At 35.6% G+C, this 27,986-nt stretch overlaps 1 protein-coding gene across 4 annotated transcripts; it reads right to left on the reverse strand.

The window, feature by feature from the left end:
* Nucleotides 1-350: 350 nt before the first annotated feature.
* Nucleotides 351-27,924, reverse strand: LOC114273133 (protein ESMERALDA 1). 4 transcript variants are annotated; one of them, XR_014343971.1, is made up of 10 exons: nucleotides 26,764-27,924; nucleotides 26,058-26,124; nucleotides 24,766-24,833; nucleotides 24,519-24,607; nucleotides 21,112-21,309; nucleotides 20,570-20,774; nucleotides 20,156-20,323; nucleotides 1,660-1,827; nucleotides 1,372-1,574; nucleotides 351-925 (listed from the first exon to the last, which is right to left on the reverse strand). XR_014343971.1 is itself a non-coding variant. In XM_028214891.2 (10 exons), the coding sequence occupies exons 1-10, from the start codon at nucleotides 27,130-27,132 to the stop codon at nucleotides 763-765; spliced, it is 1,683 nt and encodes a 560-aa protein (XP_028070692.1). In that variant the 5' UTR covers nucleotides 27,133-27,924; the 3' UTR covers nucleotides 351-762. The 4 variants fall into 4 exon arrangements, 2 of the variants coding, with proteins under 2 accessions (XP_028070692.1, XP_028070690.1); XR_014343970.1 differs by having other exon boundaries at nucleotides 21,112-21,336; XM_028214891.2 differs by having other exon boundaries at nucleotides 1,372-1,559.
* Nucleotides 27,925-27,986: the final 62 nt, after the last annotated feature.

Here is a 27,986-nt window from a genome sequence, read left to right on the forward strand (position 1 = left end):
TTAAAAATGTTTCATTAAGAGGCCAAAAATAAAAATAAAAATAAAAAAACTACTGCTGAAAAATTAATTGTCAAACCAACTTTAATGCCGGAAACAGCAGCGACCATAGATGTATCCAATGCCCTTCCAAGAGCTGAAAGAAAGAAATTAGACTAATAAGAGCCCAAGAAATAAGTTTTGTAACAAAGCCATTTTGAAGGAACGAAAAACAAACCCAAACCCAAACCAAACTAAAACCAAGCCTTAACTCCGTCAAATGGGGTGGGTGAGCGGCATGAAATCTATTTCTTCACTCGACTCTATCCTACATCAAATGGGAACGAAAAACAAAAAAACCAACAAAAAAAAAATTTTGATAACCTGATTTTCATAAACGTATACAATACACCCTGTTTCTATAGTCATACATTAGAACTACAGATCAAAATTTAAACTAATGTACACAAAAACTACAAACATGGCAAAGCCAGGTCACAAAGGTAAGTTAATGTGTCATTTCGCAGCTTGTTAGATACAGCAGCAGCGAGAAAGATGAATTGATGTCAATTAAGGTCCGGGTTGATCCTCCCTGCAATCAATGGGCATATCTCTTTCTTCTCCTCCTCGAGCCAATCCCGGGAAATAATATCAGATCATTTGTGTCTTCCAAGAAATACTCCGAGCTTCAAAAATGGATGTGTGCCCTCTCTCACCAATGAGAAGAGGAAAAAAAATGAAAGAATTACAACAAAAAACACCAATCAGTATCTAGTTCTCCATTAATCACGTTGCTGACAACGATCTTGAATCTTCTGATTTGTTCCTACGGCACATACAATCTGGACAAGGAAATGAATATATCGAGTCACTTGGTCTTTTGAGCTCAATTCCTTTAGAATCACTATGAGCTCGCATATTCAGCATGTTTCGCTTGAAGCTTTTCCACCTGGGGAATGGATGAAGATGAAAAGAAACAAATAAAAAAAATTAAGATCAAGCCATATTTATTATTTTTATTCTGAACAAGCTCTTTCTAACATGCTACCGACAAAAAATAACTGATCATCAAATAGGTTGTATCAATTTTACATGAACACAAGAAATCTATTCTACAACACGGCATGGCTGTGGCTCTCCAAATCGGCCTGAGGTAGCATCAAACTTAATCAGTAGAAGTGCCTTGAACAAATAAATATTACTGTTGTCAGAGATTCTAGTTTTCGAGTACAATCTAAGGTAACATCCTAACAAGTAGAATTGATTAAATAGAAGTTTTGATACTAACATCTAACATGTGGCAATAAATAAATAAAAAAACAAAAATTCCAATAACTTGTACATAATGGATACTTGAACTGAAGGTAAATGAAAGCAATGAGATGAAATATATACCCATTGGTATTATCAAATAATAATGCTAACTTCCGCTTGTCAGGTCTGATTGTCTGGGAGTGTCCACCATATAAGTATCTCCGATGGCCCAACAGAAAATGAGGAAAGTTTCCACCTTGAGTTGTCACAAAAACTTCACTATGAAGACAAACAGTGTAGTCTATGGCAGCCATCCTGGAAGAATAGTTCTAGAAGAAGCAACTCTAGTCAAAAGCAATGACCTTGAATCAGACCTCAAAAAAGAGGAAGTAAAATTGGAAGAACCCCACAAACACAAAGCATTCAAACCTTAAATGGAGCAAGTTCCTCAGGGGATGCCAACATCTCTTTAGTTTGTAAAAGTGGAAACATTTCGAATAGTGGAGCCATATATCTATTGGCATCATATATTGTTCCAGAAGCTAAATAGATAGAAGTACTTTTGTCAAACCCCATTCCCCTAAGGATTAAGCCGACCTGATGAGATACAACAAGAACCATAGAATTAGCTGTTAATATATTTTCATATAGGGCAAATTACCAACACCCCCTTCAAGGTTTGACTAAAATACAGATTTCCCCCCGAGGTTTGGAAAATTACAAATTGCCTCCTAAGGTTTATATTTGCATAACAATAATTTTTATGCAAATATAAACCTCAGGGAGTAATTTGTTATGCAAATATAAACCTCAGAGGGATGTAATTTCTCAAACCTCAAGGGAGAATCCATATTTTAATCAAACCTCGAGGGGGGTATTGGTAATTTGCCCTTTCATATATAATGAGGATACAATCAATAATAACACATTCAACTATTGTCTTTAATTTTTCCATGGCCTGAAAAGGAGAAATAAGTGAACACACACTTGCAACACAAAAGAGAACTTCAAATGCCTTTCAAAATAATACAATATAAATTGGAATATAAATTTCAATAGAAGAATGGGAATCAATAGTGACATAAATTGAAATATAAGCTAAATTTAGTTTTATTCACATAAGTTTTACTTTTTCAGACAAAAAGAAGGTGTTTGATAACTTGATTCAGTACTTAAACTGAATGTATCAAGTGATAATCAATTAAACTCGTTTGATAACTACAATTGATATCACTTAAAAATTTAAGCACCTCGTAAAATATATGCTAAAGATTAAGAAAATTTTAAGTCGTCTGAAACATAATTTTGACTAAATTTATAAATACTAAACGCAAGAATCAATATACACTATTATAAACTCACTACTACAACTACCGCTACTACCACCACCACCACCACTATCACTACTGTTATCACCACCGCCACCGCCACCGCCACCGCCACCGCCACCGCCACCGCCACCATCATCATGCCACCACCATTACCACCACATTCATCACCATTGTCATTGTTGCATAAGCACCACCATCATTTTACTATCACTAACATTGCACTGCTACCACCACCATGCCACCACCACCGCCACCGTCATACCATCACAACCCAACACTACTACCACCATCACAATATAAAAATTAAAATAATATATAATTTAAAAATAATAAATTTCAAATTTGATCTTATATATATTAAACAATTTTCTTTTTTAGTTTAGCACTTAAATTTGAATCAAAAAGCTTTTTAGCTTAAAAACTTCAGCATTCAATTTTCAATACTTAATTTTCAGTCTTCAGTTTTCAGTTTTATCAAACACTACTAAAGTGAGTCCCTTATTTATAAAAGATTTCTTCCCAGTACATCACATTGCTTCAGCATATTCTGCAATGAACTTCTCTAGGAAAAACATTGAACAGAAATTTAAGGTAGAACAAAGTGGAATATCAATATGAAACAGCACAACAGAATAACTATCAATCCTGTGTATAATAATGATCCCTGACGACATCACTTAGTGAATGAGTAACCACTCCGCATGGCAAGTATCACGTATCAATAGAGCAACAACAAAGAAGATATCATCTTCTAGGAGATCACCTTTCTAGGCATTGGGGAAAACAGTTAGTGTGACAACCCCGACATACATATTACTTTTATATATTATATCATCGAGCATATTTGCATAATTATGTGTTTGATTGGTGTTTATCTGTTTGTTTTTGGAATATCTGGGAGAGTACCAACTTTGAATTTGAAAGTGAAATTGAAATTGAAATTGAAAGCTCAAACGGACTCAAAAACCAAAATTGACTAGTTCAATAGATTAATTGGAATATCTAGAATTACACTAACAAGTTTGATTAAAATTTGATTCGGATAAAAATAATTAGATTAAATCAATTAGATTTGATTAGGATTAATTAGAATTAAGGTTAATTAATTAGCCCTAATCTCATTTTATTAGCTTAACCTAATCAAGCCTATATATAGGTCATATAAGCTTAATGAATTCGTTTTTTCTCATCAACTTGGCTGAGATTTAGAGAGAGGAAGAAAGAGAGAAACAATTCCTAGAGAGAGGTTGAAGAATTGAAAGGATTTGAAGGGGAATTGCAGGATTAAGCTAACCAACTCTCAAATTCAAGCTCTAGGTATGGAACTTAACCATAATTCTTGCACATAATTCAAGTAGAAGTTAAATTCATAAAATTTCTAGGAACATTTCCATGTAATTGACAAGAAAATGAAGAAATCAGCTAGTTTATGGAAGAATTGAGTTAATTGTGCACACGCATGCATATTTCATCATTCTTGAGTTTGATTTTCAACAAAAACATTACATGCATGATGTTACGCTAGCTATCTTTGAAGCTTCTTCATGATTTTACACTCCTCATTCCATATATTCATGTTTCGAAAGAGAGCTTAAATTCTTTACAAGCATGGCTAAGGTATCAAGTTTTAAATTTGATTTTGAGAATTGACAATGGTTTTGAGCGATTGATCTTAAATTGGTTATGTTTATATAATATGCAAAGAGTTTCTAAGTGTTCTACTAACTTGTGAATGAGCCATGCAAGTTCATGATTTCAAACTATGGCCCTGTTTGGTAGAGCTGTAAGAAAGTGCTTATAAGTTATGCCTAAACAACTTATAGCTTATAACTATGAACATAAGCTGATTTCTGACTTATAAATTAAGCATCTCCTACCCCACTCAAAGAATAAGTTGATTTCTGACTTCCAAAAAGCTATAAGTTATAAGCTATAAGCTAAACTAAACACATCAAAATAGCTTAAATTAAGCTAAAAGCTGAAATAAGCAGCTTTTAAGCTGCACCAAACAGGCACTATGTATTTGAAGCTCAACTTTGTTCTGGAAATTACAAAATTCTGCTTCACCGCTTGAGCGAACAATCTGTCACTCGAGCATACATTTCATGCAACCAGTATTTTTGCAGACATTTGCAGTTGGCTCGAGCGACCAAGTCACTGCTCAAGCGACCGCTTTTTATTTTGCGCCTTGGCTCAAGTGAACATTCAGTCTAGATTTGGACCATCCAATACTTTTGCAGGCAAGCCTCACAGCTCGAGCAACCAAAGGTGCGCTCGAGTGAACTACCCTGTTTTTAGCATTTTTTAAACACACTCCCATGTGCATGTTTTCATCCTCATGCTCTCTTAAGCATTATTGGACATCGTTTAGACAACATTAATAAGGAAATACATTAGAAACACATAAAAGGAAATTGAATTAGATATAACGTTTGATTGAGACCTGTGTTTCAATGTGTGCTTTGTTATGTGTATTGTGTAGGTGGACGCCCGAGGCCTAATATCGGTACAACCCATTGTGTGTAATGTCTTTATAAAGCTATGTTCGAAAAGTATTTTGAAATTGTTCAAGATTGATATTTTGAATCATATTTTGTTATCTATGAATGAATGTCCATTTTGAAATTGTATTTGTGGCATCTATTAGTGAGGCTCTCGCCTAGGAGAAACAATATCATGACCCATCGATTAAAAGGCCCTTGCCTAGGGGAAACAATACCATGGCCCATCGATTAATAGGCCCTTGCCTGGGAAAAACAATACCAATGGCCCATTGGATTAATTGAAACACAGAGATCTCTGACTTTAGACCTTAATGGTCCACATTGAATTATGAATTATTGATTGACCCGTTGTGGTCCAATTGGATTGACCCTCGTGGTCTTATTGGCTTCGACACATCGTTTCATTGTTACTCTATTGGATGTATCACGTATAATGATTCGAATGATTATTGTTATCACAAAGAATTGATATAATTGTTATTCAAATTGTTTTGCTTATTGAAATAAATTGTTTCGGAAATGAAAGATGTTTTGTAACATGCTAGATTTCATTCATATAAAACCTTTATATTGATATTACTTATTGGGTTTCAGCTCACCCCTCCCTTATATATATATATATATATATATATATGTAGGTGAGCAAGTGGAACGTCAAGCCTAAGGTAGCCTCAGAATCTATCCCTATGAAGCCATTTTTGAAGTGCCTTCGTGACGAGACGTGCTTGGACTCGAGAGGAGTCCAACTTTGTCAACCCTTCTGTTTTACGTTCTTTTGTTTTGTTGTTTAAGAAAACTTGTTTTGAATGGATATTATGTATAAGGAGTTAACTGAATATGGTGTATGTATGCATATAAGATTGTATGTATGAAGTATAAAGTTTTAAATGTATATGAATTTGGCATATATGCATTGCTCAATTGACTATCTTTTATATTCAATATTGCTTCCGCTAAGCCCCGTTATTATATTATTATTGATTTTGTCTTTGAGGCCATAGGTAATCTGAGATTATTGGCCGGTCATGACCTAAATCTATAAGGGCGGGTTTGGGTCGCGACAGAGTAAGTATCAGAGCATGAGTTATATCTCATTGGCTTGTCCATTGAGCAATAAGGTGTCTAGAAAAGATTTAAGGACTGCATTCATATGCATTTTAATGTCAAAATGAAATAACTTTTGTAATTGTGTGTATGTATATCCGTGCGTACACTGTGTCTATGTATATGTATAATACAAGTTTCATATAGATAATGGTGAGAATAAGAGGGGATAAACTAGAGGAGTCAACCTCCTCAAGACTTGACAGAATGAAAAGAATGATGCATGATATGGCTGGAAGCTTAAAACAAAAACAATAATGGCAACAACAACCACCACCGCCCTCACCTCCAATGCCTGCACCGGTATAGGACCATCAATCAGATGACCAAACCATTGCCCTTACTAAGGAATTTAAAAAGATGAAGCCATCTTTATTTCATGCAGTAGACCTGCTCAAAGCTGAAGCTTGGGTCTTAGGGATTGAAAAGCTGTTTGAAGTGTTCCCATGCACAGAAACACAAAAGGTTCTATTAGCTACATTCACTCTAGAGAATGAGGCGAAGAGATGGTGGATGTTAATTCGAGATGATAATAAGGGGATTGGCTGGGCTCAGTTCCTAGAGATTTTCTACGAGAAGTACTTCCCACACTATGTACGGGACAGAAAAGTATCCGAATTTGAGCAACTAAAGCAGGGAAACAAGACAGTGGCCGAATACGAAGCCCAATTTACAGAGTTGGCATGTTTTGCATCGCATATGATTGACACAGATTACAAAAAGGCTAGGAAGTTTAAGGGAGGTCTTCGTGATTCAATCCTGGAGGAGAATTAACGTACTTAAATTGCCAAAATATGTTGATGTACTGGACAGAGCATTGATGTCAGAAACAAATATGGCCGCCCACAACCAGAACTTTGAATGGAAAGGCAAAAGACAATTTCAATAAGAGAATGCCGTCTTCAATGAACAAGAAATCAAAATCAGGGGCATCCAGTAATTCAGGTTCAAATCAGAGTGGCAACTCAATACCCACTTGCACTATATGTGGAAAGAAGCATTGGGATATTTGTTACTGTACTACGGGAGCTTGCTATCAATGTGGGAAAGTTGGTCACATGGCAGGAGATTGTACACAACCTCAACGAGACAGTAACCAAGGCGCTACAAGTTCGACAAGGTCAATCCCAACAGTGAAATCAAATGCAACACCTACTGCAACAAGAAATGATCTAAGACAAGGAAGAGTCTTCGCACTCATTCCATAGGATACTTAGAACACAAAGGCTATGGTTTTAGGTACACTTTCTGTTTGTGGCCAAGCTGTGTATGTATTGATTGATTCGAGTTCCACACTCTTTTTTGTTTCTATGGTATTTGTTGGTAAATTGAATAGACATATGGAATTCTTAAGATATATATTATATGTTGCATCACCAATGGGGGGGATCTATCTTGTGTTCATTTGTTTATTCTACATGTGAATTATTACTTGGAAATGCCACCTTAAATGCTGATTTATTACCCCTTGATATGAGACACTTCAATGTTATTTTGGATATGGACTGGCTATCTAAGTACTATGCAACTATTGATTGTACTTCTAAACGAATGATATTTCGACCTCCGAGTCAAGATTGATTTTATTTTTGAGAGTAAGAGTGTAGTTCCTTCACCATATCTAATATCTACGATGAAACCCCGTAAATTGATTAGTAAGGGATGTCAATGGTACTTGTGCCATGTAATAAATGATCAATCCATGGACATTACCTTAGCATTCTAGTAATAAGAGACTTCCCAAATGTGTTTCCGAAAGAGTTGCCTGGACAATTGATTGATAGGAAAATTGAATTTGTGATTGATGTAATATCGGGTACTCAACCGATATCTAAAACTTCATATCGCATGTCAACTGCTGAAATGAAAGAATTAAAAGTACAGTTGCAGGAATTACTTGATAAAGGGTTTATTCAACCAAGTACATCACCGTGGGGCGCACCGGTCCTCTTTGTAAAGAAGAAAGATGGCACACTCCAATTGTGTATTGATTATCGAGAACTCAACAAGATAACCATTAAGAATAAATACTTTGTCTCAGATTGACGATTTGTTTGATCAGTTACAAGGGACTTAGGTATTTTCAAAAATTGATTTGAGATCGGGATATCATCAGTTGAAGGTTAAAGCCGAAGATAATGAGAAAACTACCTTCCGAACCAGATATGGAGATTACGAATTTTTAGTCATGCCTTTTGGAGTCACTAATGCACGAGCAGCTTTGATGGATTTGATGAATAGAATCTTTAAACCTTTCTTGGATGACTTTGTTGTGTTTATTGATGACATTTTGATTTATTTGAGAAGAAAAGATGCCCATGAACAACACTTGAGAATAATCCTTCAGACACTCAGGGAGAAACAAGATGGGAAACTTAAAAGTGTGAATTCTAATTAGATGAAATTATATTTTTGGGACATGTCAATAACAACGATGGCATTTCAGTTTTCCCGCAAAAAATTGAAGCGATTATAGATTGGCCTACTCCAACTAATGTAACAAAGGTTCAAAGTTTTATGGGATTGGCAGGTTACTATCGGAGATTTGTCAAAGATTTTTCAAAGATTGCTATGCCATTGACTCAATTAACCCGGAAGGGGGAACCGTTCTAGAAGACAAACCAAAGGGAACCCGCATTTCAAGAGTTGAAAGCAAGACTGACTACAGCCCCAATCCTTGCTTTACCGTCAGGTACCGAAGGATTTGTGAATTTTAATAGTGCTTCTTACAGAGGTTTGGATTGTGTCTTAATACAGAATGACAAGGTAATCGCTTACGTATCCCAGCAACTGAAACCACATGAGAAGAACTAACCAACACATGATTTAGAACTTGCCGTTGTTGTATTCGCATTGAAAATATGGCACCATTACCTTTAAGGGGGAAAATGTGAGGTATACACAGATCACAAGGGCTTGAAGCACTTCTTTACACAGAAAGAGTTGAATATGCGACAGAAGAGATGGCTTGAATTGATCAAAGACTAACTTATAAATTCAGTATCATCTAGGTAAGGCCAACACTGTAGCTGATGCACTCAGTAGAAAGAATGTGGGAAATTTGGCTTGTTTGCTTACAGATCAAAGAGAACTCTTGCAAGAATTTGAAAAACTTGAAATAGAAGTAGTGCCTTATGAGCAAGACAGTTTATCAGCCGCAATTTCAGCACAACCAGCAATCATAGAAGAAATCAAACAGAAGCAAATGAATGATGATTTCCTTAAGAAGATATGTGATGAGTTCGAAACCAGGCCTGGACCGGGGTTCACAATTGAAGATCAAGTATTGAAGTTTCAAGGAAGGCCTTATGTACCTAATAATGCGGACTTGAAAAGGAGAATCTTAGAAGAAGCCCACAAATCAATATTCGCTATGCATCCCGGAAATACCAAGATGTACCAAGATTTGAAACAAGTGTATTGGTGGCCAAACATGAAAAGAGAGATTGTCGACTTCAACTCCAAATGCCTTCAGTGCCAACAAGTCAAAGCGGAACACTAGAAACCAACAGGCTTACTTCATTCCCTCCCTATTCCAGAATGGAAATAGGAGCATATAACTATGGACTTCATCGTCGGTCTACCTCGAACATCTAGAGGTATGAATGCTATTTGGGTGATGAAGATCATGAAAAGAAGAAAAAGAACAAATTTGGAATTTCACATGAAGCATATTTAGGGCATCAAGAATTAAAGATTTGTAATAATTTTGAGTCTTCATATCATTATAGTAAGTTTTAATAATTAAGGGTATAATAGTAATTCTAATAATTGTTGGACATGGGTTGTAGGGATCACCCATGAGTTTTATTTTGGGTCAAGTTATTAAATGAGTTATTATACACGGGTTTGATTATATTTAAAATAATCTTAATGGTCAAAAGTCCAAGTTTCCTATTTTGATATTAAAGTAGAATTAGAAGTCATTAAAGTTTCCTATTATGATTGAAGTAGAATTGGAAGTCATAGTTGGTCTAGAATGTTAGTTGTTGCTAAATATTTTTAGTTTCTAAATTTGAGAAATAGTCCTTATAGAATTAGGAGTCTTTAGCCTATAAATATGTGTAATCTCAATGATTCAATAGAAGAGTTAATATTATGAAAATTTGAGATTGTGTTTGTGTGATTGGCCTATTCCTTGCTAGGGTGAAGCACTTCTCTCTCTCTCTCTCTCTCTCCCCCTTCTTCTTCTTCTTCTTCTTCTTCTTCTTCTTCTTCTTCTATCCAGCAAAGTTACTGTTCACATTACTATTCACAATGCTTAGAATAACCACCCAACTGCCCCTAAACACTTGTGTTTTCATTCCCCAAACCCTACCATTTTACAAACCCTTAAACTCGTATTTTTAAATACTTTTGCAGCCATAAAATCCCATCAAATCTAGCCCTACAAGTCTACTATTGTTGCTGCCAATATACTTAATCCGGGCTCACTACTTGCAAGAAAGTAATCCTTACATCATTGGGCTATAGTAGATAGATTGACAAAGTCTACTCACTTTCTTGCTATGAAAACTTCCTTGCTACTATCTATATTGATGAAATCATTCGATTACATGGGGTTCCAGTGTCTATTGTGTCGGATAGGGATCCTAAATTTGTTTCTAGGTTTTGGCAAAGTTTAGAACAAGCGATGGGCACAGAGTTAAGATTCAGCACTGCCTTTCATCCACAAACCAATAGGCAAACTAAGGGAACTATCCAAACGCTGGAAGATATACTTTGTATGCGTGTTCTCGAATTTCAAAGCAATTGGAAAACTTACTTGCCGTTAGCTGAGTTTGCATATAACAACAGTTTCCATGCTAACATCGGCATGGCACCATATGAGGCGTTGTATGGAAGGAGGTGTAGGTCCCCAATTTGTTGGACTGAGGTTGGTGATAAGGCTTTATATGGTTCTGAACTTGTGCAAGAAACAATTGAAAAGATAAAGATCATTCAACAAAGGCTCAAGACTACTCAGAGCCAACAGAAAAGTTATGCGGATCAAAGAATGAGAGATTTGGAATATGAAGTGGGAGATCATGTATTTATCAGAATAACACCAATGAAAGGGCAAAAAAGGTTTGGCAGAAAGGGGAATTTAACTCCACGCTACATTGGACCTTACCAGATTCTAGAAAGGCCTGGCCCTATTGCTTATCGTATTATTTTACCATCAGGAATGGAACAGATACATAATGTGTTTCACGTGTCAATGCTCCGTGGGTATCTCAGGGATCCATTCCATGTTATTGACTACCACCGAATAGCCTTAGTTAATGATATGAAGTACGAAGAATGGCCGGTACAGATCATTAACCGACAAATGAAACAATTGAGAAATAAATTGATTCCAATGGTAAAGGTAGAGTGGAGAGAATATTATGGGAAAGAAGCTACATGGGAGAAAGAGAATGAGATGCGGCAACGATATCCACACCTATTCCCGAATGGAGGTAACTTAAGTTTGGAAGACTTAACTTTCTAAGGGAGAGACAGTGACGACCCCGACATATATTATTTTTATAAATTATTTCATCGAGCATATTTGCATAATTATGTGTTTGATTGGTGTTTATCTTTTTTTCTTTTTTTTTGGAACATCTGCTAGAGTACCGACTTTGAATTTGAATTTGAATTTGAAATTGAAAGCTCAAATGGATTCAAAAACCAAAATTGACTATTTAATAGATTAATTGAAATATTTAGAATCATATGGCAAGTTTGATTAAAATTTGATTCAAATCAAAATAATTAAATTAAATCAATTAGATTTGATTAGGATTAATTAGAATTAAGGTTAATTAATGAGCCCTAATCTCATTTTATTAGCTTAACCTAATCAAGCTTATATATAGGTCATATAAGCTTAATGAGTTCATTTTTTCTCATCAACTTGGTAGAGATTTAGAGAGAGAAAACAAGAGAGAAACAACTCCTAGAGGGAGAGGTTGAAGAATTGTGAGTATTTGAAGGGGAATTGAAGGATTAAGCTAACCAACTCTCAAAATCAAGCTCTAGGTATGCAATTTGAACATAATTCTTGCAAATAGTTCAAGTAGAAGTTGAATTCACAAAATTTGTAGGAACATTTCCATGTAATTGACAAGAAAATGAAGGAATCAACCCGTTTATGGAAGAATTGAGTTATTTGTGCACACGCATGCATATTTCATCTTTCTTGAGTTTGATTTTCAACAAAACATTACATGCATGATGTTACACTAGCTATCTTTGAAGTTTCTTCATGATTTCACTCCTCATTCCATATATTCATGTTTTGAAAGAAAAGAACTTAAATACTTTACATGCATGGCTAAGGTATGAAGTTTTAAATTTGATTTTGAGAATTAACAATGGTTTTGAGCAATTGATCTCAAATTGGTTATGTTTATATGATATGCGAAGAGTTTCTAAGTGTTCTACTAAGTTGTGAATGAGCCATGCAAGTTCATGATTTCAAACTATGTATTTGAAGCTCAACTCTGTTCTGGAAATTACAGAATTCTGCTTCACCACTCGAGCGAACAATCTGTCGCTTGAGCGTACATTTCATGCAATCAGTATTTTTGCAGACATTTGCAATCGGCTCGAGTGACCAAGTCACCGCTCGAGCGACCGCCTACCTTTTATTTTGCGCCTTGGCTTAAGCGAACATCGAGCCGAGATTTGAACCATTAGTACTTTTGCAAGCAGGCCACACCGCTTGAGCAACCAAAGGTGCACTTGAGTGAACTGCCTTGTTTTCAACATTTTTGAAACACACTCCCATGTGCATGTTTTTATCCCTATGCTCTCTTAAGCATTCGTGGACATTGTTTAGACAACATTAATAAGGAAATACATTAAAAACACATAAACGGGAATTGAATAGATAGAATGTTTGATTGAGACTTGTGTTTCAATGTGTGCTTTGTTATGTGCATTGTGCACGTGGACGCCCGAGGCCTAATATCGGTACAACCCACTGTGAGTAATGTCTTCATAAAGCTATGTTTGAAAAGTATTTTGAAATTGTTCAAGATTGATATTTTGAATCCTATTTTGTTATCTATGAATGAATGTCCTTTTTGAAATTGTATTCGCGGCATCACTCAGTGAGGCCCTCGCCTGGAGGAAACAATACCATTACCTATCGATTGAAAGGCCCTTGCGTGGGAAAAACAATACCATGGTCCATTGGATAGATTAAAACACAGAGATCTCTGATGTTAGACCTTAATGGTCCATATTGAATTATGAATTATTGATTGACTCGTTGTGGTCCCATTGGATTGACCCTCGTGGTCCTATTGGCTTTGGCACATCGTTTCATTGTTACTCTATTGGATGTATCACATATAATGATTCGAATGATTATTGTTATCGCAAAGGATTGATATAATTGTTTTTCAAATTGTTTTGCTTATTGAAATGAATTGTTTCAAAAACGAAAGATATGTTTTGTAACATGCTGGACTTCATTAATATAGAACCTTTATATTGATATTACTCATTGGGTTTTAGTTCACCCTCTCCCTTATACATATATGTAGGTGAGTAAGTGGAACATCAAGCCTAAGGTAGCCTCGGAGTCTACCCCTGTGAAACCATTTTTGAAGTGCCTCCATGACCGGGGCGTACTTGGATTCGAAAGGAGTCCAGCTTTGTTAATCCTTCTGCTTTTACGTTCTTTTGTTTTGTTGTTTGAGAAAACTTGTTTTGAACAGATATTATGTATAAGGAGTTGACTAAATATGGTGTACATATGTATATAAGATTGTTTGTATGAAGTTTAAAGTTTTAAATATTTATGAATTTAGCATATATGCACTACTCAATGGACTTTCTTTTATATTCAATATTGGTTCCACTAAGCCCCATTATTATATTATGATTGATTTTGTCATTGAGGCCGTAGGTAACCTGGATTACTAGCCGGTCATGACTTAAACTTATAGGGGCGGATTTGGGTCGCGACAGTTAGAATTAGAAACCTTCTGCAATAAAGGAACATATTGTTGGGTATTATGGACCCGGATAAGTATTGAACACCGAGCCCTGTGCCCAATGGGGGTTTGGAGAAGCCTCCCCCGAGGGTTGGGGGGTCTAGGGGAGGCACAATACCCAATGTGTGAGATTACAACTCTAGGCTTTAACACCAACTGATGAAGGGAAGCTTGTACATACAGGATTTTGAGCAGCAAGATCCACGTAGAAGTCTAATATTTTGTTTAGTTTAGTCTAATATTATCAAGAATATAGAACTTTCTCAAACTTGTTGATTCTCATGCAGAATACTAGGAACAAAGCTTCTAAAGACTTGCTGATTTTACCACAGATACCAGGAATAAAGTCATCAATGTCTTTGTTGATTCCACAAAAATACCGAAGAGATTGGAGTAGGAAGAGAAAACTAATATATTCAACCAAAACTTCCCTTAGCCCTAAGTTCGACAATTATATTTATAATAAGAGAAACATCTAATCTGAATAACATTGGGAGTGATTAAAAAGAAAGTAAAATATTAAGAAATAAAACTAAACCCTAAGAAGCACATGCACGAACACATGACATGACACGACACAGACAAGTGGGGGGGACAGGCATTTTTAAAATATGTCAGAAACGAGACATGAGAGATACATGCAAAATATATAATTTTATATATTTATTATGTCATATATAAAAATAAATATTTATTATATGTCATGTATATGAATAAAAATAAATAATTTATTATGTCATATATAAAAATAAACTCCGCCGAGGTTGTTAACAACTCCGCCGGTCCCAAGCCCGGGTTAAGGAGGAGGGTTGTGTGTTAGGTAGCCAACAGCCAACACATAAAAAAGCTGCTCGGATCCCTTATGAAAATGAATCCTACTTTGAATCGTTTAAATGCTAGGTCGTTCCCCTCAAGTGACGCGTTGCGCCTGCCTCCGGGTGTTGCGAAAAGTGAGCAAGGGGCGCCGCATCGACGCCTGGGTGCGGTGAAAAATGGGCAAAGGTTTCTGCGTTTTTCTGGACGAGCGTGGGTAAAGAAGCTAGTCCAAGACTATAGATTTAGGGTAGCCACTTGGAACATAGGAACCTTAACTGGTAGGACGATGGAATTGGTAGATGTTATGATTAGGAGGAGAGTTAGTATAGCTTGCATACAAAAAACTAAGTGGACGGGAGAGAAAGTCAGGGAAATTGAGGATACTGGTTTTAAACTTTATTATAGTGATAAGGATAGACGCAGGAATGGTGTTGGAATCATAATTGCCAAGGGTCTTGTGGAAAGTGTGGTGGCGATCACTAGGAAAGGAGATAGGATTATGCTAGTTGAACTAATTATTGGAGGGAATATAGTGAACATTATTAGCACTTACGCCCCTCAAGTAGGGTTAGATGATCAGACTAAGAGGGATTTTTGGGAGCAAATGGATGAGATCTTACAAGAGATACCCGTAGGAGAGAACCTGGTTATAGGTGGAGATTTTAATGGCCATGTGGGCATAGATAAACTAGGTTATGAAAGGGTGCATGGTGGATACGGTTTTGGTGACAAAAATGAGGCTGGAGAGAGAATCTTAGATTTTGCGTTGGCTTCTGACCTGGTGGTGGCCAATACTATGTATAAGAAGAGGGAGGAGCATTTGATAACATTTAAGAGTGGATTAGTTAAGAGCCAAATAGATTACTTCTTAGTGAGAAAAGTGAACTGCCTAAAATGCAATGATTGTAAGGTGATTCCTGGAGAGAGTCTGGTCTCTCAACATAGGATTTTGGTACTAGATTTATGTTTTAGAGGGCAATACCAAGCTAGGAAGGATGGTGGGCATCGTAGGACGAGATGGCGGGACCTAAAAGGAGATAAACTAGAAATATTTAAGAATCGAATGGATAAGGAAGGTACTTGAGACTTAGAAGGTGATGCTAACACTATGTGAAATTCGATGGCCAATTGTATGAGGAGAATCTCAAGGGAAGTGCTTGGAGAGTCGAAAGGAACGGGACCCAGCTCTAAGAAAACTGGTGGTGGAGGGAAGAGGTTCAAGCGGTAGTTAAGGAAAAAAAAGAGTGCTTCAAAAAGTAGCAGAAGGATAGAACTGAGGAAAACCTTAAGAGCTATAGATTGGCTAATAAGAAGGTCAAGAAAGTAGTGAGAGAGACTAAGTTGAAAGCTTATGATGACGTATACACTAGACTAGATAGTAAGGAGGGAGAGAAGAGGGTATACAACCTTGCTAAGATACGGGAGAGGAAAAGAAGAGATTTTAATCAAGTAAAGTGCATCAAGAGTGAGGATTCTAAGGTATTGGTGAAGGATGATGAGATTAAAGAAAGATGGAAGAATTATTTTGAGAAACTGTTAAATGAGGAACATGGAAGTACGACAATAGGGGAAGAAATAGCTAGTAATACGATAAACCAAGACTATAGGTTCTATCGCAGGATTAGGAACTTTGAAGTGGAGATTGCACTTACGAAGATGAAATCAAATAAGGCTTTAGGACCCACTGATATCCTTATTGAAGCTTGGAAGGGTTTGGGTAAAACGGGAGTTGCTTGGTTGACTAGGTTGTTTAGCAAAATTTTGTTGACTAGGAACATGCCAGATGAGTGGAGGAAGAGTATTTTAGTGCCAATCTATAAGAATAAAGGTGATGTCCAGAATTGTAACAACTATAGAGGAATCAAGCTAATGTGTCATATAATGAAAGTGTGGGAGAGGGTGATGAAACGCCGATTGCGAGACATAACAGAGGTGTCAGTGAATCAATTTGGGTTTATGCCTGGTAGGTCAACAATGGAAGCGATCTATCTTTTGAGGAGAGTAATAGAAAAGTATAAAGAAAAGAAAAGAGACATTCATATGGCGTTTATCGACCTTGAGAAAGCATATGACAGAGTGCCCCGAGATATAATATGGTGGGTGTTAGAGAAGAAAGGGGTGACTAAAGGCTACATTGACGTGATTAGAGACATGTATAAAGGGGTGGTGACCACTATTAGATCGCCAGCTGGAGAGACAAATGAATTTCCTATCACTGTAGGGTTACACCAAGGATCTACCTTAAGTCCTTATCTTTTTGCTTTAGTTATGGACGAGTTGACGATAAATATTCAGGATGACGTGCCATGGTGTATGCTTTTTGCAGATGATATTGTGTTAGTGGATGAGACTAGAGAAGGAGTTAACACAAAGTTGGAAATTTGGAAAAAAGCTCTTGAATCTAAAGGATTCCGGATAAGCAGAACTAAGACAGAGTACATGGAGTGTAAATTTAGTAACAATAACAATGAAAGTAGAGGAGAAGTGAAAATTGAGAACCAAGAACTGCCTAAGAGTGAACATTTTCGTTATTTAGGGTCGATTATCACAACAGCGGGAGAGATTGATGCAGATGTGGCACATAGGATTAAGGCGGAATGGTGTAAATGGAGAAGTGCATCTGGGGTATTGTGCGATAAACGAATACCCACTAGACTAAAAGGTAAGTTTTATAGAACGGCTATTAGACCAGCTATGTTGTATGAGACGGAGTGTTGGGCAACCAAGAAACAACATGTAGATAAGATGAGTGTGGCTGAGATGAGAATGCTAAGGTGGATGTGTGGTAAGACTAGACAAGACAGGATTAGGAATGAGTGTATTCGGGAATGGGTAGGAGTAGCACCGATAGAAGATAAGTTGAGAGAGAATCGTTTGAGATGGTTTGGTTATATACAACGGAGACCAACAGAGGCAGTAGTGAAGAGATGCGATGCTGTAATGGTAGATGGAAGTGTTAGGGGACGGGGTAAGCGTAGATTAATGTTGACTAGTGTTATAAATAGAGATATGAATCTACTTAATTTGACTAATAAAATGGCCTTTGATAGGGCCTCGTGGAGAAGAAGGATTCATGTAACCGACCCCATTTGATGGGACTTAAGGCTTGGTTTGGTTTGGTTTGGTTTGGTTTGTCATGTATATGAATATTTAAATCAAATATAAATAATTTTTAGAGTCCAAAGGAAGAGTTTAGGTAAAACTTTACATAGTTTTTGTTTTATTATGGATACCAAGTTGTTTTATTCAAGTTTTTGTTTTATTATGGATACCAAGTTGTTTTATTCAAACTTATAATGTGTTTCACATTTGTCTAAGTGTTGGAAAGTGCCCGATCATGTCGTGTTTGACATGGTGTCGGACACAACACATTACCTTCTTAAATGTGCATGTGCTTCGTAGACTAAACCTAAATTTACTCAACTTTAGATTTGACAATTGCCTTAAATAAAGTTGAAATCAAGTAACATAGAAAAGTAACTAAAATAATAATAAAAAATTCCTCAAATATAAAATTTTCCAATTCTTGGTTGCATTAGTGTGAATGGAAGGAGTGGGCCTCTTTGGGAGTCAATATGCCATGTAGCAGGGGGGCTTTGGAAGGGCACCATAATGGTGTGGCATAAGTTTGAGAAGTATGCCAACATGGTGGTTGGGAATGGGAGGGAGAAGAACAAGTTTTGGATTAACATATTATGGTACGAAAACGAGAGGTTAGTGGATTTTTTTTTTTTTTTTTTTTTGGGACATTTTCCCATGATATTGTTGACAAGAATGCCACAGTAGACGAGTACTTGCATAGAAAGGGAAAAGGGTTTTGGGTTATCTTGGTACTTTGAGAGTTCCAAGACTAGGAGATGATTGAGCTCATGGAGCTTCTTAAGAGATTGTATTGCATGTCTAGAATTGTGACGAGAAAAGACTCCTTGAGATGGAGGCTAACCAGATCCGTGTGCTTTAGGTTAAATCTTTCTATGAGGCTTTGATTGGCACTCACAATTGTTATCCCTTGGAAAACATTTGGAGTCCTAAGGATCCTCCTAATGTGGCATTTTCTGGTTTGTATGCAGCTCTTGGTAAATTCTCACTGTAGTTAATTTGATCCAAAAATAGAAGGTGATGTAAATTGTTGTTGTATGTGCAAACAAGACGGCAAATTGCTAAATATTTTCTCATCCACTGCCAAGTGGCAAGAACTCTTTGAAATTCAGATCTATCTTGGTTCAAGATGGCACAGGCATTCCTATGAGTGAGAAAGACATTCTTCATAGATGGCTGTGGGTCTTGATCCCTCGTGTCTTATAAGGATTATTTAGGGCGAGTGAAATCATTTGATGGTATAGATAGTCCTTCATATAGGTTGAAAAGTTCTTTTGTAAGATTTTTGTATAGTAGGGTGTCTCTGATCGTTAATTCCTCTCTTCACCAATTTTTGAATTTTGTGGAGCATTTTGATACAAAACAAAGTGTATAGGATTGTTTTGTTATTTACTCTCCTCTTTTCTATACAGGTGGCATGCCATTAATGTCATCTTTTAATGAAATTATTACATTTACTAACTAAACCCAAAAAAAAAAAAAAAAAAAAAAAAAAAAAAAAAAAGAGGAGTAATTAACTTATCAAAAAAAATTACATATATTAAGAAGCAAAAGTAGAGTCAGTGCTGCTCAAATAGATTCTAGTACAAAAGGGCATGTTTGATTGGCCTGAGTATAGCATATAATTAGGATTATTGATTGGGGCTCACATTCTAGTATTTGGTTACAACTTTTGTTATCCGAATTAGATTATGATCGATGGACATTCTATCCAACAAAACTGGCAATTTTTTAATCCTACAACTGACCATGCAAAATAAACATATAATTGGGATTATATATTTCCATATCTATCGCAAGACAAACGTGAAAAGGAAAATATTATTTATCCCACTAATAACCAATCCTGCACTAATCTCATGATTGTTAATTCCTTCACTATTAATCGTACTAATCAAACAAGGCCAAAGGTCACAGATGTGCACATGAAAAACAGTGAGATAATGATACAAATGGTGACTTTAGATCCATTAGAACAAAATATAGATGTGCAACAATTTATTGCCATATAATGACAATATACAGAAAAAAAAATTGTGAAATAATTATGAACTTTAAGGGCAATAAAAAAAGGGCTTTATAAAGCAATAGATATTACCTCCACAGGAGTAAGGGGGCATTTCCCATTGAGCCTGAATGCTCCAGGACGAATAACTCGACCAGGTTTGGTGAACTTCCCCTTCCAACCTATCTCCCTTGCAGCATCCATGTCTTTCTTCTCTTTGGCACCACCATCAAAGACACAACAAGAGAAAGCAACCATATCCTGCACATGAAAAGATAATCAACACTCCATTTAATATTTTTAAGAACTTCAGTAATTCCTTCTAACACAGTATGGGTGTCGAATCCCTGCCCAACCAGTCCAGGAATGCACGCCATACCACTACTGCTACAAGTTCCACTGATGGAAGATAATCAATACTGCTACCAACATTGATGATATCTTATTGTGGGTGGTCATAATAAGTATCAATCAAAATAAAGTAGTTCAAACAGTGTGAAAACTGACCTCCTCAAAGCGAAGATGCACAGAAACATATTTGCCACTATTATTTGCACTGCGTTCTTTCATTCTTGCAACGAGAGCTTCACCAATAGTTAATATAGGATTTGAAAACCTTAAAGCTTCATAATTTGCCAAGCATCTAAGCCGTTGAACTTCTGGAGGAGCATCAAATGACAATCGATTTGCAAAAGGAGAAATCCTTATGAACCTAAATTAAACATTTACAGGACAGACATTTCAAGTTAATTTAAATGAACACTGCACTCTGTTCACACATAAGAAAGGCGGGAAAAGTTACATGCGGCCAGACAAGTAAAATATATTTTAGCCCAATCATTGGAGTACATATTTTGCAACAACTTGGTAACAGATATGTAAAAACAAAATAAGTCCCTGAAAAATGTACAACCAGAAGAAAGAATGACTAAAACCAGAAGAATACAAGCATACATCATTTATCCATGTATAAATATGTATAAAAAGAGCAAGAAAGTTGGAATTGGAATAGGTACGAGGGCAGGGCCAAAACATCTAGTTCAACTCACTTTTCTTCAAGTAGCTTTGGAAGAACTGTATCCTTATAGTACTGAATGGGTGACCATGCCTTTATCCTGAAGTTGTATACGTTGCTCAAATTGTGGTCAAATCGTTCCATGACATACTCAGGAATCTTGTCAACTATCCGTACATCGTTTTCCAAGGTACTAATGAAATAAGCTTCATCATAGATGTCTTCGAATTTGCTGCACAACAGAGTCAAACATTTCGGGCTAGAAGGAAATGAATCTTCTGTTTTATATGAAGTCTACACAACATATCATTGAACAGTTTAATATTGAACTCTATATAACCAGTGAGAAACATAACCTTATAGTGGAAGAACTATGAGAAACATAATCCTATAGTGAATACTCACAACATATTATTTACACATTGACCATTATATAGCCATGCAATAATGAAACTAAGAATGAAACAACAGAAGGCAGAATTTCTGAACACTATAGGATAAGAAAGCAATGTCAATCAACAACTTCACATTCATTTACTTATCTTCAAGAAATGACTTCCATACAAAAACGAGAATATTCCATAACAGAATGTACTTTAAAGCAAAATACCAAAACATTCTGAAACCATAAGCTTAATCAAATCAATAAAAAAAAAAAAAAAAAAAACACTAAACACTCTCCTCTAATTGCATTCCCCAAACCTGCACAATAGTTCCGTTATCATTCTTCAAAAAAAAAAACTACACCCCTATCCCACACCAACTCTCCTGGATTCCTTAAAGAGCAACCTTCAAAGATGATCTAGATAAAGGTAAGGAGGCTTCCATTGGTCAAGTCAAGCAACTACATGGCAAAGAGAACCAGAAGCCTTAATAATATCTCTCCTGTCGAGGAAAATAGCAGTGGATTCGAGGAACATTGGAAAGAAAATAGCACTCCTGTCTGTAAATAAAATACATTGGAAAGAAAATATTACCAATATCCACATTGGATAAATGCTAGAACCAGCAACCATAACTAAACCTTCAGGCACAAACTCATTCCAATAAACTAAAAAATGTCCAAATTCAAAGGATTATTCGTTTAAAAAGGAAAACGCACCATACCAAACCTAGCAATATACCAGACAACACAAAACTTAACATATATTTCCTCCTAATTGAAATCCCTCCACACCATATATCCCCCTGAAGCCACTATTAACTCGTCTGCCAAAAGCCTCACACCTTTTACATAATACACATTTGTGGAAACTCATGACACCACTAATCAATCATCCTAATAAGAGATCCATGCAATCCATATATCTATTAAGAGAGTAACGTGGGTTTTTCCAGACATGAAGTGCTTCGTCCAAACTGCCACATTTCTTTCCAATTTGCCAATAAAAAACATTTTTCGCTCTAAGGCAGTATGTCATCATAATAACAAACAGGAAGTACAGAACAGTTTATGACAAAATGAAATGCAGTAGGCATGTTTCCATGCCATTGGACTTATCAAGATGGCTCAAAAAAAAAATAAATAAATAAATAAATAAATAAAAAGAAAAAGAAAAGATGGCTCAAAAGGATAATGGAACGGTAAGCAATGTAATTATATAACCCTCTGCATTTGAGAGTATGAGACAAGTATTGAGCTAGAAGTACAGACACATATACACATGTAAGATAACTAAATAGCAATACCCTGACATTAGGCTCCTAGGTTAGAGTTGAATGAAATCACTATGCATAGTTACTCAACAAATAATTCTCATTAGCAGGGATGGACATACGAGGAGGGGAGTGGCAGGTGGTGAGGGACGACTTGGGGGCAACTACTCCCCAAAGTTTCGAAAATAACCCTTATTATTGTATTTGTTATGAATATTTTCAAATTATAAAAGTTTGTCACAATAAGATGTGGATTGCAAGCATAGTGCACAAAATATTAATGGTATTGTCCTTTCTCGTCATAATCTTTCGGCACAAAATTCTTGCTGAATATGATGGTATTAGTAACGTGTATACAAAATGGACTGGATTGGATGGATTGGATTGGATTACTGAACCCAAAAAAAAAGAAAAAAGAATGGACTAGATTGCAAGCTTTATTTCTTTATTTCTTTTTCTTTTTTTTTTCTTTTGTGGTCAATCAGTACTAGAAATTACAAATATCATGATAATTAAATCAAAATGGTATTCAACTATGAAAGAAAGTTCAACACATAACCACTCAAACATGCAACAAACCCAAAAAACACTTAACATGCCTTATTTCTTAATGAGTGACGCTTAGCATATTACGTTCATTTTTTTGTTCATCGACTGTAATTATTGCTGATATCAGCAGCAAGAGAGGTTATACACATTGCCCTTTTTCCCCCCTTCTAATTCGACTCTCACAATCAATCTAGTCAACTTTTCATGCAAAAGGCATGATTAATTGAGAGTTGCATAAATTGCAGAAAAAGTTACCAAGATGAGGTTGAGACTGATAAAGGGAATAATCAAATTGGCACATTGAAACTAGTTGGAGATACTTGTTAGTTAGGGTTCTAAATTGGGCTCCATTTGCAATTTGATAAATATATCAAGTGCTCAGTGCAACTTGTTCATTCTTAAGTAATGTCATTAACAATGGAGCCACTTTTTTTTTTTTTTTTTTTTGATATCCGAGTGTCCGAGCCAGCTTTCTCGCACCTCGGCTAATCTCGGGGCGCTGAAGTTAACGACCAGGCAAACCTCCAGTGGCCCTAAGGTGTGACTGGAACTTGAGACCTGTGGATTTTATCCTCCAGGCTTTACCACTTGGCCATTTGCCTTGGGGTTTATTAACAATGGAGCCACTTCCACACAATGTGCAAATACAAACAAAAATTAAGGTGCGATTACGTCTTTTGAATTTGTGTTTATCTTACATCTTATGAGAGATATTATGAGCATTATGATATTAGCTCAGTTTAGCAAAGTAAATCCCAAGATATATTGAATGCAATGCATCTAGTGTCCACAACAAAAATAAAAAGATGAACGAGCTTCTTTGTTGGAGAAAGTTCAATTATTTTGTGGAAAACATGACATAGATATTCCTGTTATGATTTTTTGGGTGAATAATATTCCTGTTATGATTGCATGTTCTTAGTTCATGTTTAAATCCTATGAATGATTCTAGATCATTCAAAATTGATGATATTTGCATGCTTGCAAATAAATTTTATACCAATCAGTATTGTCAAAATTATACATAGATATTTCCATGCTTTTAGGACAATTGATGTTCTAAAAACTTATAAGGGCGGCTGAATGTTTTTGGCAAGAGAAATAGTAACATGATGGGCACACAATTTTACCAAAATATGATTTACATAGACGTCACATGTCATCAGAACTTTTTCCTTCCAGAATGCTTTTACAAAAAAAAAAAAATGTAGACAGAAAATGGAAATACTGAAAAACCTGGGATCTTTCCAAATGCTGTGATAATGAAAATTGGGAATTAAAAGAGTTGCATTAAGATAGCCAGCCACAGCAACAGCATTGCATATCTACAACACACAGATAGCAACATGCAGAGAATGCAAGTGAATAAAGCTACAACATTGAAATCCTTCAATGGAACACCAATATGAATAAGGCAAAAACTATAATACTATGTAGGCTTAAACATTTAAAAAATATAAAATACGAGCGAAGCAAAAACTACCGATGTCCTTTGCTGATTCAAGCCACCATTTGCCTCAATATATATGTAACCATTTGACTCAGGTAAGCCTATAATAATACAAACAACTTCAAATTAAATTTTAAGAGAACTACACGATACAAATGCATGTACATAGATATTTTTGTACAATATTTGCGACTGCACATAATAACGTCGATACCATAAATAGAAGAGTTTGAAGAATATGAAATATGTCACTACATGTTACTTGGGGTAACACTGCAGCCAAAAAAAAAAAAGGGCAAGACAACTTTTGGCATAGTTCAACCGTGTATATGACAGAGATATGCATACTGTACCAGTTTGTGTACGGTTTCTATAATTGGAATGGTATGAACCAGTACCGGTACCCTTTGGCGTACCGTTTTGGATTTATCATTACAAATATTTATATTTGCTTATTTTCTGTTATACTTAATAAAAAAAATTATTTATATTTTCTAGACAAATCTTAAAAAGCCTAAATAGTAGATACCAAACTTTTCCTCTATCCAGCTCCACTATAAAAGAAACAAAATTTAAAATAAAATAAAACAAAAACTATAGGTGACTTCACAACACTGTTCTTTATTTTGTCAGGTTGTGAAGTCACCAGTGTTTATCTTCTCTATAATCCATATTGTTCTCTAAGATCTCACTCTCCCTAGCCTAATTGTCTTGCAAGAGAGCGAAGTAATTGCTCTTTCAATAAACGCCAATCAAAGAGTTCTTCACCATTTGGAGTATAAATAGTAGACGAGCATCCCAATGATTACCCCTTTATGATTTGGGTCATGTGCTCTTCACCTCTTTACTTCAATAATAGACTGAGAGCCCCCTTGTGGTTTTAACTGTTCAGCACTTTGATCCATTCTGTTAAAAAATCAACACGCGCCTTCTAACAAATTTAAAAGTCAAATTTCAATGCAAAAAGACAAAAATGCTCATTTTTCATCTTCTTCGTCCAAAACCCTAAGCCAAACTATTATCTATTTAGTAATTAATATTAACATGTTCTAGTTATTGTATACATTATAATAAAAATTAAATAGAAATTAGTTTAGTATTTAACTTAAATTAGATTTAATTGAGATAATATTAGATTAAGTACAAAATTAGGTGAAAATTTAAAGGGCATTAATAGACAAAATAGCTTGTGATCGGTGATTCAGAGATCCAAAAGAAATGACAAATATAAATGTAATCCAAAAGAAATGACAAATATAAATGTAAACCAAAGCATAAAAATATCAAAATGGCCTCCCAGAGTGGCAGGTTCAGTATTGACATACCTCCTGTCGATTTGTTTATACAAGCTCTCCACTCATAATCTTTAGGGCGTTTCCATATAGTAGATATCTACAGTAAATGCAACACCTTATGTCAACACCAGTAAGTAAGACGAGAAAACAATAAATGAAAATCCCATAGTTCCTTGTCAAATTCATATCAAAACATAAAATCCCAAGGGACTAGCTGTTATTCAAATACATTATAAAAAATATAAAAAAATATAAAATAAAAACAAAATAAATAAAAAAAAAATTGAAACCATTGTTATATTCATAGAATAGAAGCACAGCAACAATATTTCAATGACAAGTACCACCATTTTTTGGCAGAATATTCTCAAACTACTGTGCGTGGTTCCACAACAAAACATTCTAATAAAGTAAACAGAATTAAAGATTCAGGTATATGCATTGCCAACAAGCAGCAAACTAGTTCCTTTGATGTAAAAACAACACCTCATTCTTCAGTATAATAAACTTATCAACAGATCTATACACAGTAAGAGACCTATATAACACAAATTTCCCTAAATTCTAATCCAAATGTCAATGATTCAGCTTAAAGCCCCAACAGTATATGCATAACGTGATCTTAACTAATCTATAAACATCCCTAACAGTTAAGTAGTAATTTTGTATCCAAAATTGGCACACAATACTCGATTGGATCAAATCAAGAGGAAGAAAGAGAAATGGAATCACTGACCGCATCGGAGGTTGAATTGTCCGCATCCATTTCGGGACGGAGCTTCGCATAGAGCTGGGGACTCCGGTAGACGGAGCCCGGAGCAGGACGGTGATTGATGATCGGAACAACGTCGAAGGAGACAGTTCCCATGTAGAAGAGCATGCCGGAGATGTAAAGAAGCGGAGCGAAGAGGAAGATGCCTTGTCTGCGGAGGAGGACGGAGAGGAGTAGGCCGGCGAGACGCTGGGCGACGGTTCTGGGGGGTTGCGCCGGAGAGAACCGCCCTCCCTTCGACCGGCTGTGCCGGAGCCTCGGCGACCGCAGCGGCGACGACGGCGGCGACGACGGGCTGTTGTGGCCGCTGCTCGGCAGCCTGTTGTATGCCATAACCTCTCTTTTTTAACGCTTCATATGAACAACGCAGAGCCCCTCTCTCGTGTCAATTTTTAGAGAGAGAGAGAGAACGTGTTGATTATTCCAATAGACTAAGACGAGAGAGAGAGAGAGAGAGAGAGAGAGAGAACACAGAACATGGACATAGCTCGCGTGCCTTTAGTCAAAATTGTATTAAAATCCAAATTGATTTTTACTTGCCGTTTGGCAATTGGGTTTTTTTTTTTTTTTTAATTTTTTTAGTTATTTTAGTTTTGATCAAAAAATTTGTTTGAGTTGATTTTTTTGATTTTTAATTTTTGTAAAAGAAAAAATAAAATAATTATAATTTGGATATAAGATTTTATTTTATTGATTTTTAAACTTATTTTATTAGTTTGTGACTAATTTAACTAAAAAATCTATTCTTAATAACATTATACAAAAGAAATTTTTAAAATATTTTTAGTGTTGAAAAAATTGTATAAAATATATTAGAATGTAGGAAAATGTTTGAAATACTTAAAGAAAAATTATATACAAACTCACCTTCTAAAGTCAGTTTTATGTAAAAGAAATGATCGACTATAATTAGAGAAAATATAAAAGAGAGTTGTCTTAGATATTTTAATTGATTGTCAAATCATTATATTTGAAAATTGAGAATAAATTTGGACTGGAATAATAATATATAGATAATGAATTGATATTATAAATATTTTGATATTTTGTGTATCTTATCGACCATTCTTAAAGCTACTCTAATAAAATACCGCAATTTCTAAATTATTGGTAAAATATTCTACTTTCTGAATTCACAATTTCATCTAATTATATTTTAAAATTTGTGATTCTTTCGCTAACTTGGT

Source organism: Camellia sinensis, chromosome 11 (assembly GCF_055761805.1).
Source record: "Camellia sinensis isolate YWXY chromosome 11, ASM5576180v1, whole genome shotgun sequence".
NCBI classification, from domain to species: domain Eukaryota; kingdom Viridiplantae; phylum Streptophyta; class Magnoliopsida; order Ericales; family Theaceae; genus Camellia; species Camellia sinensis.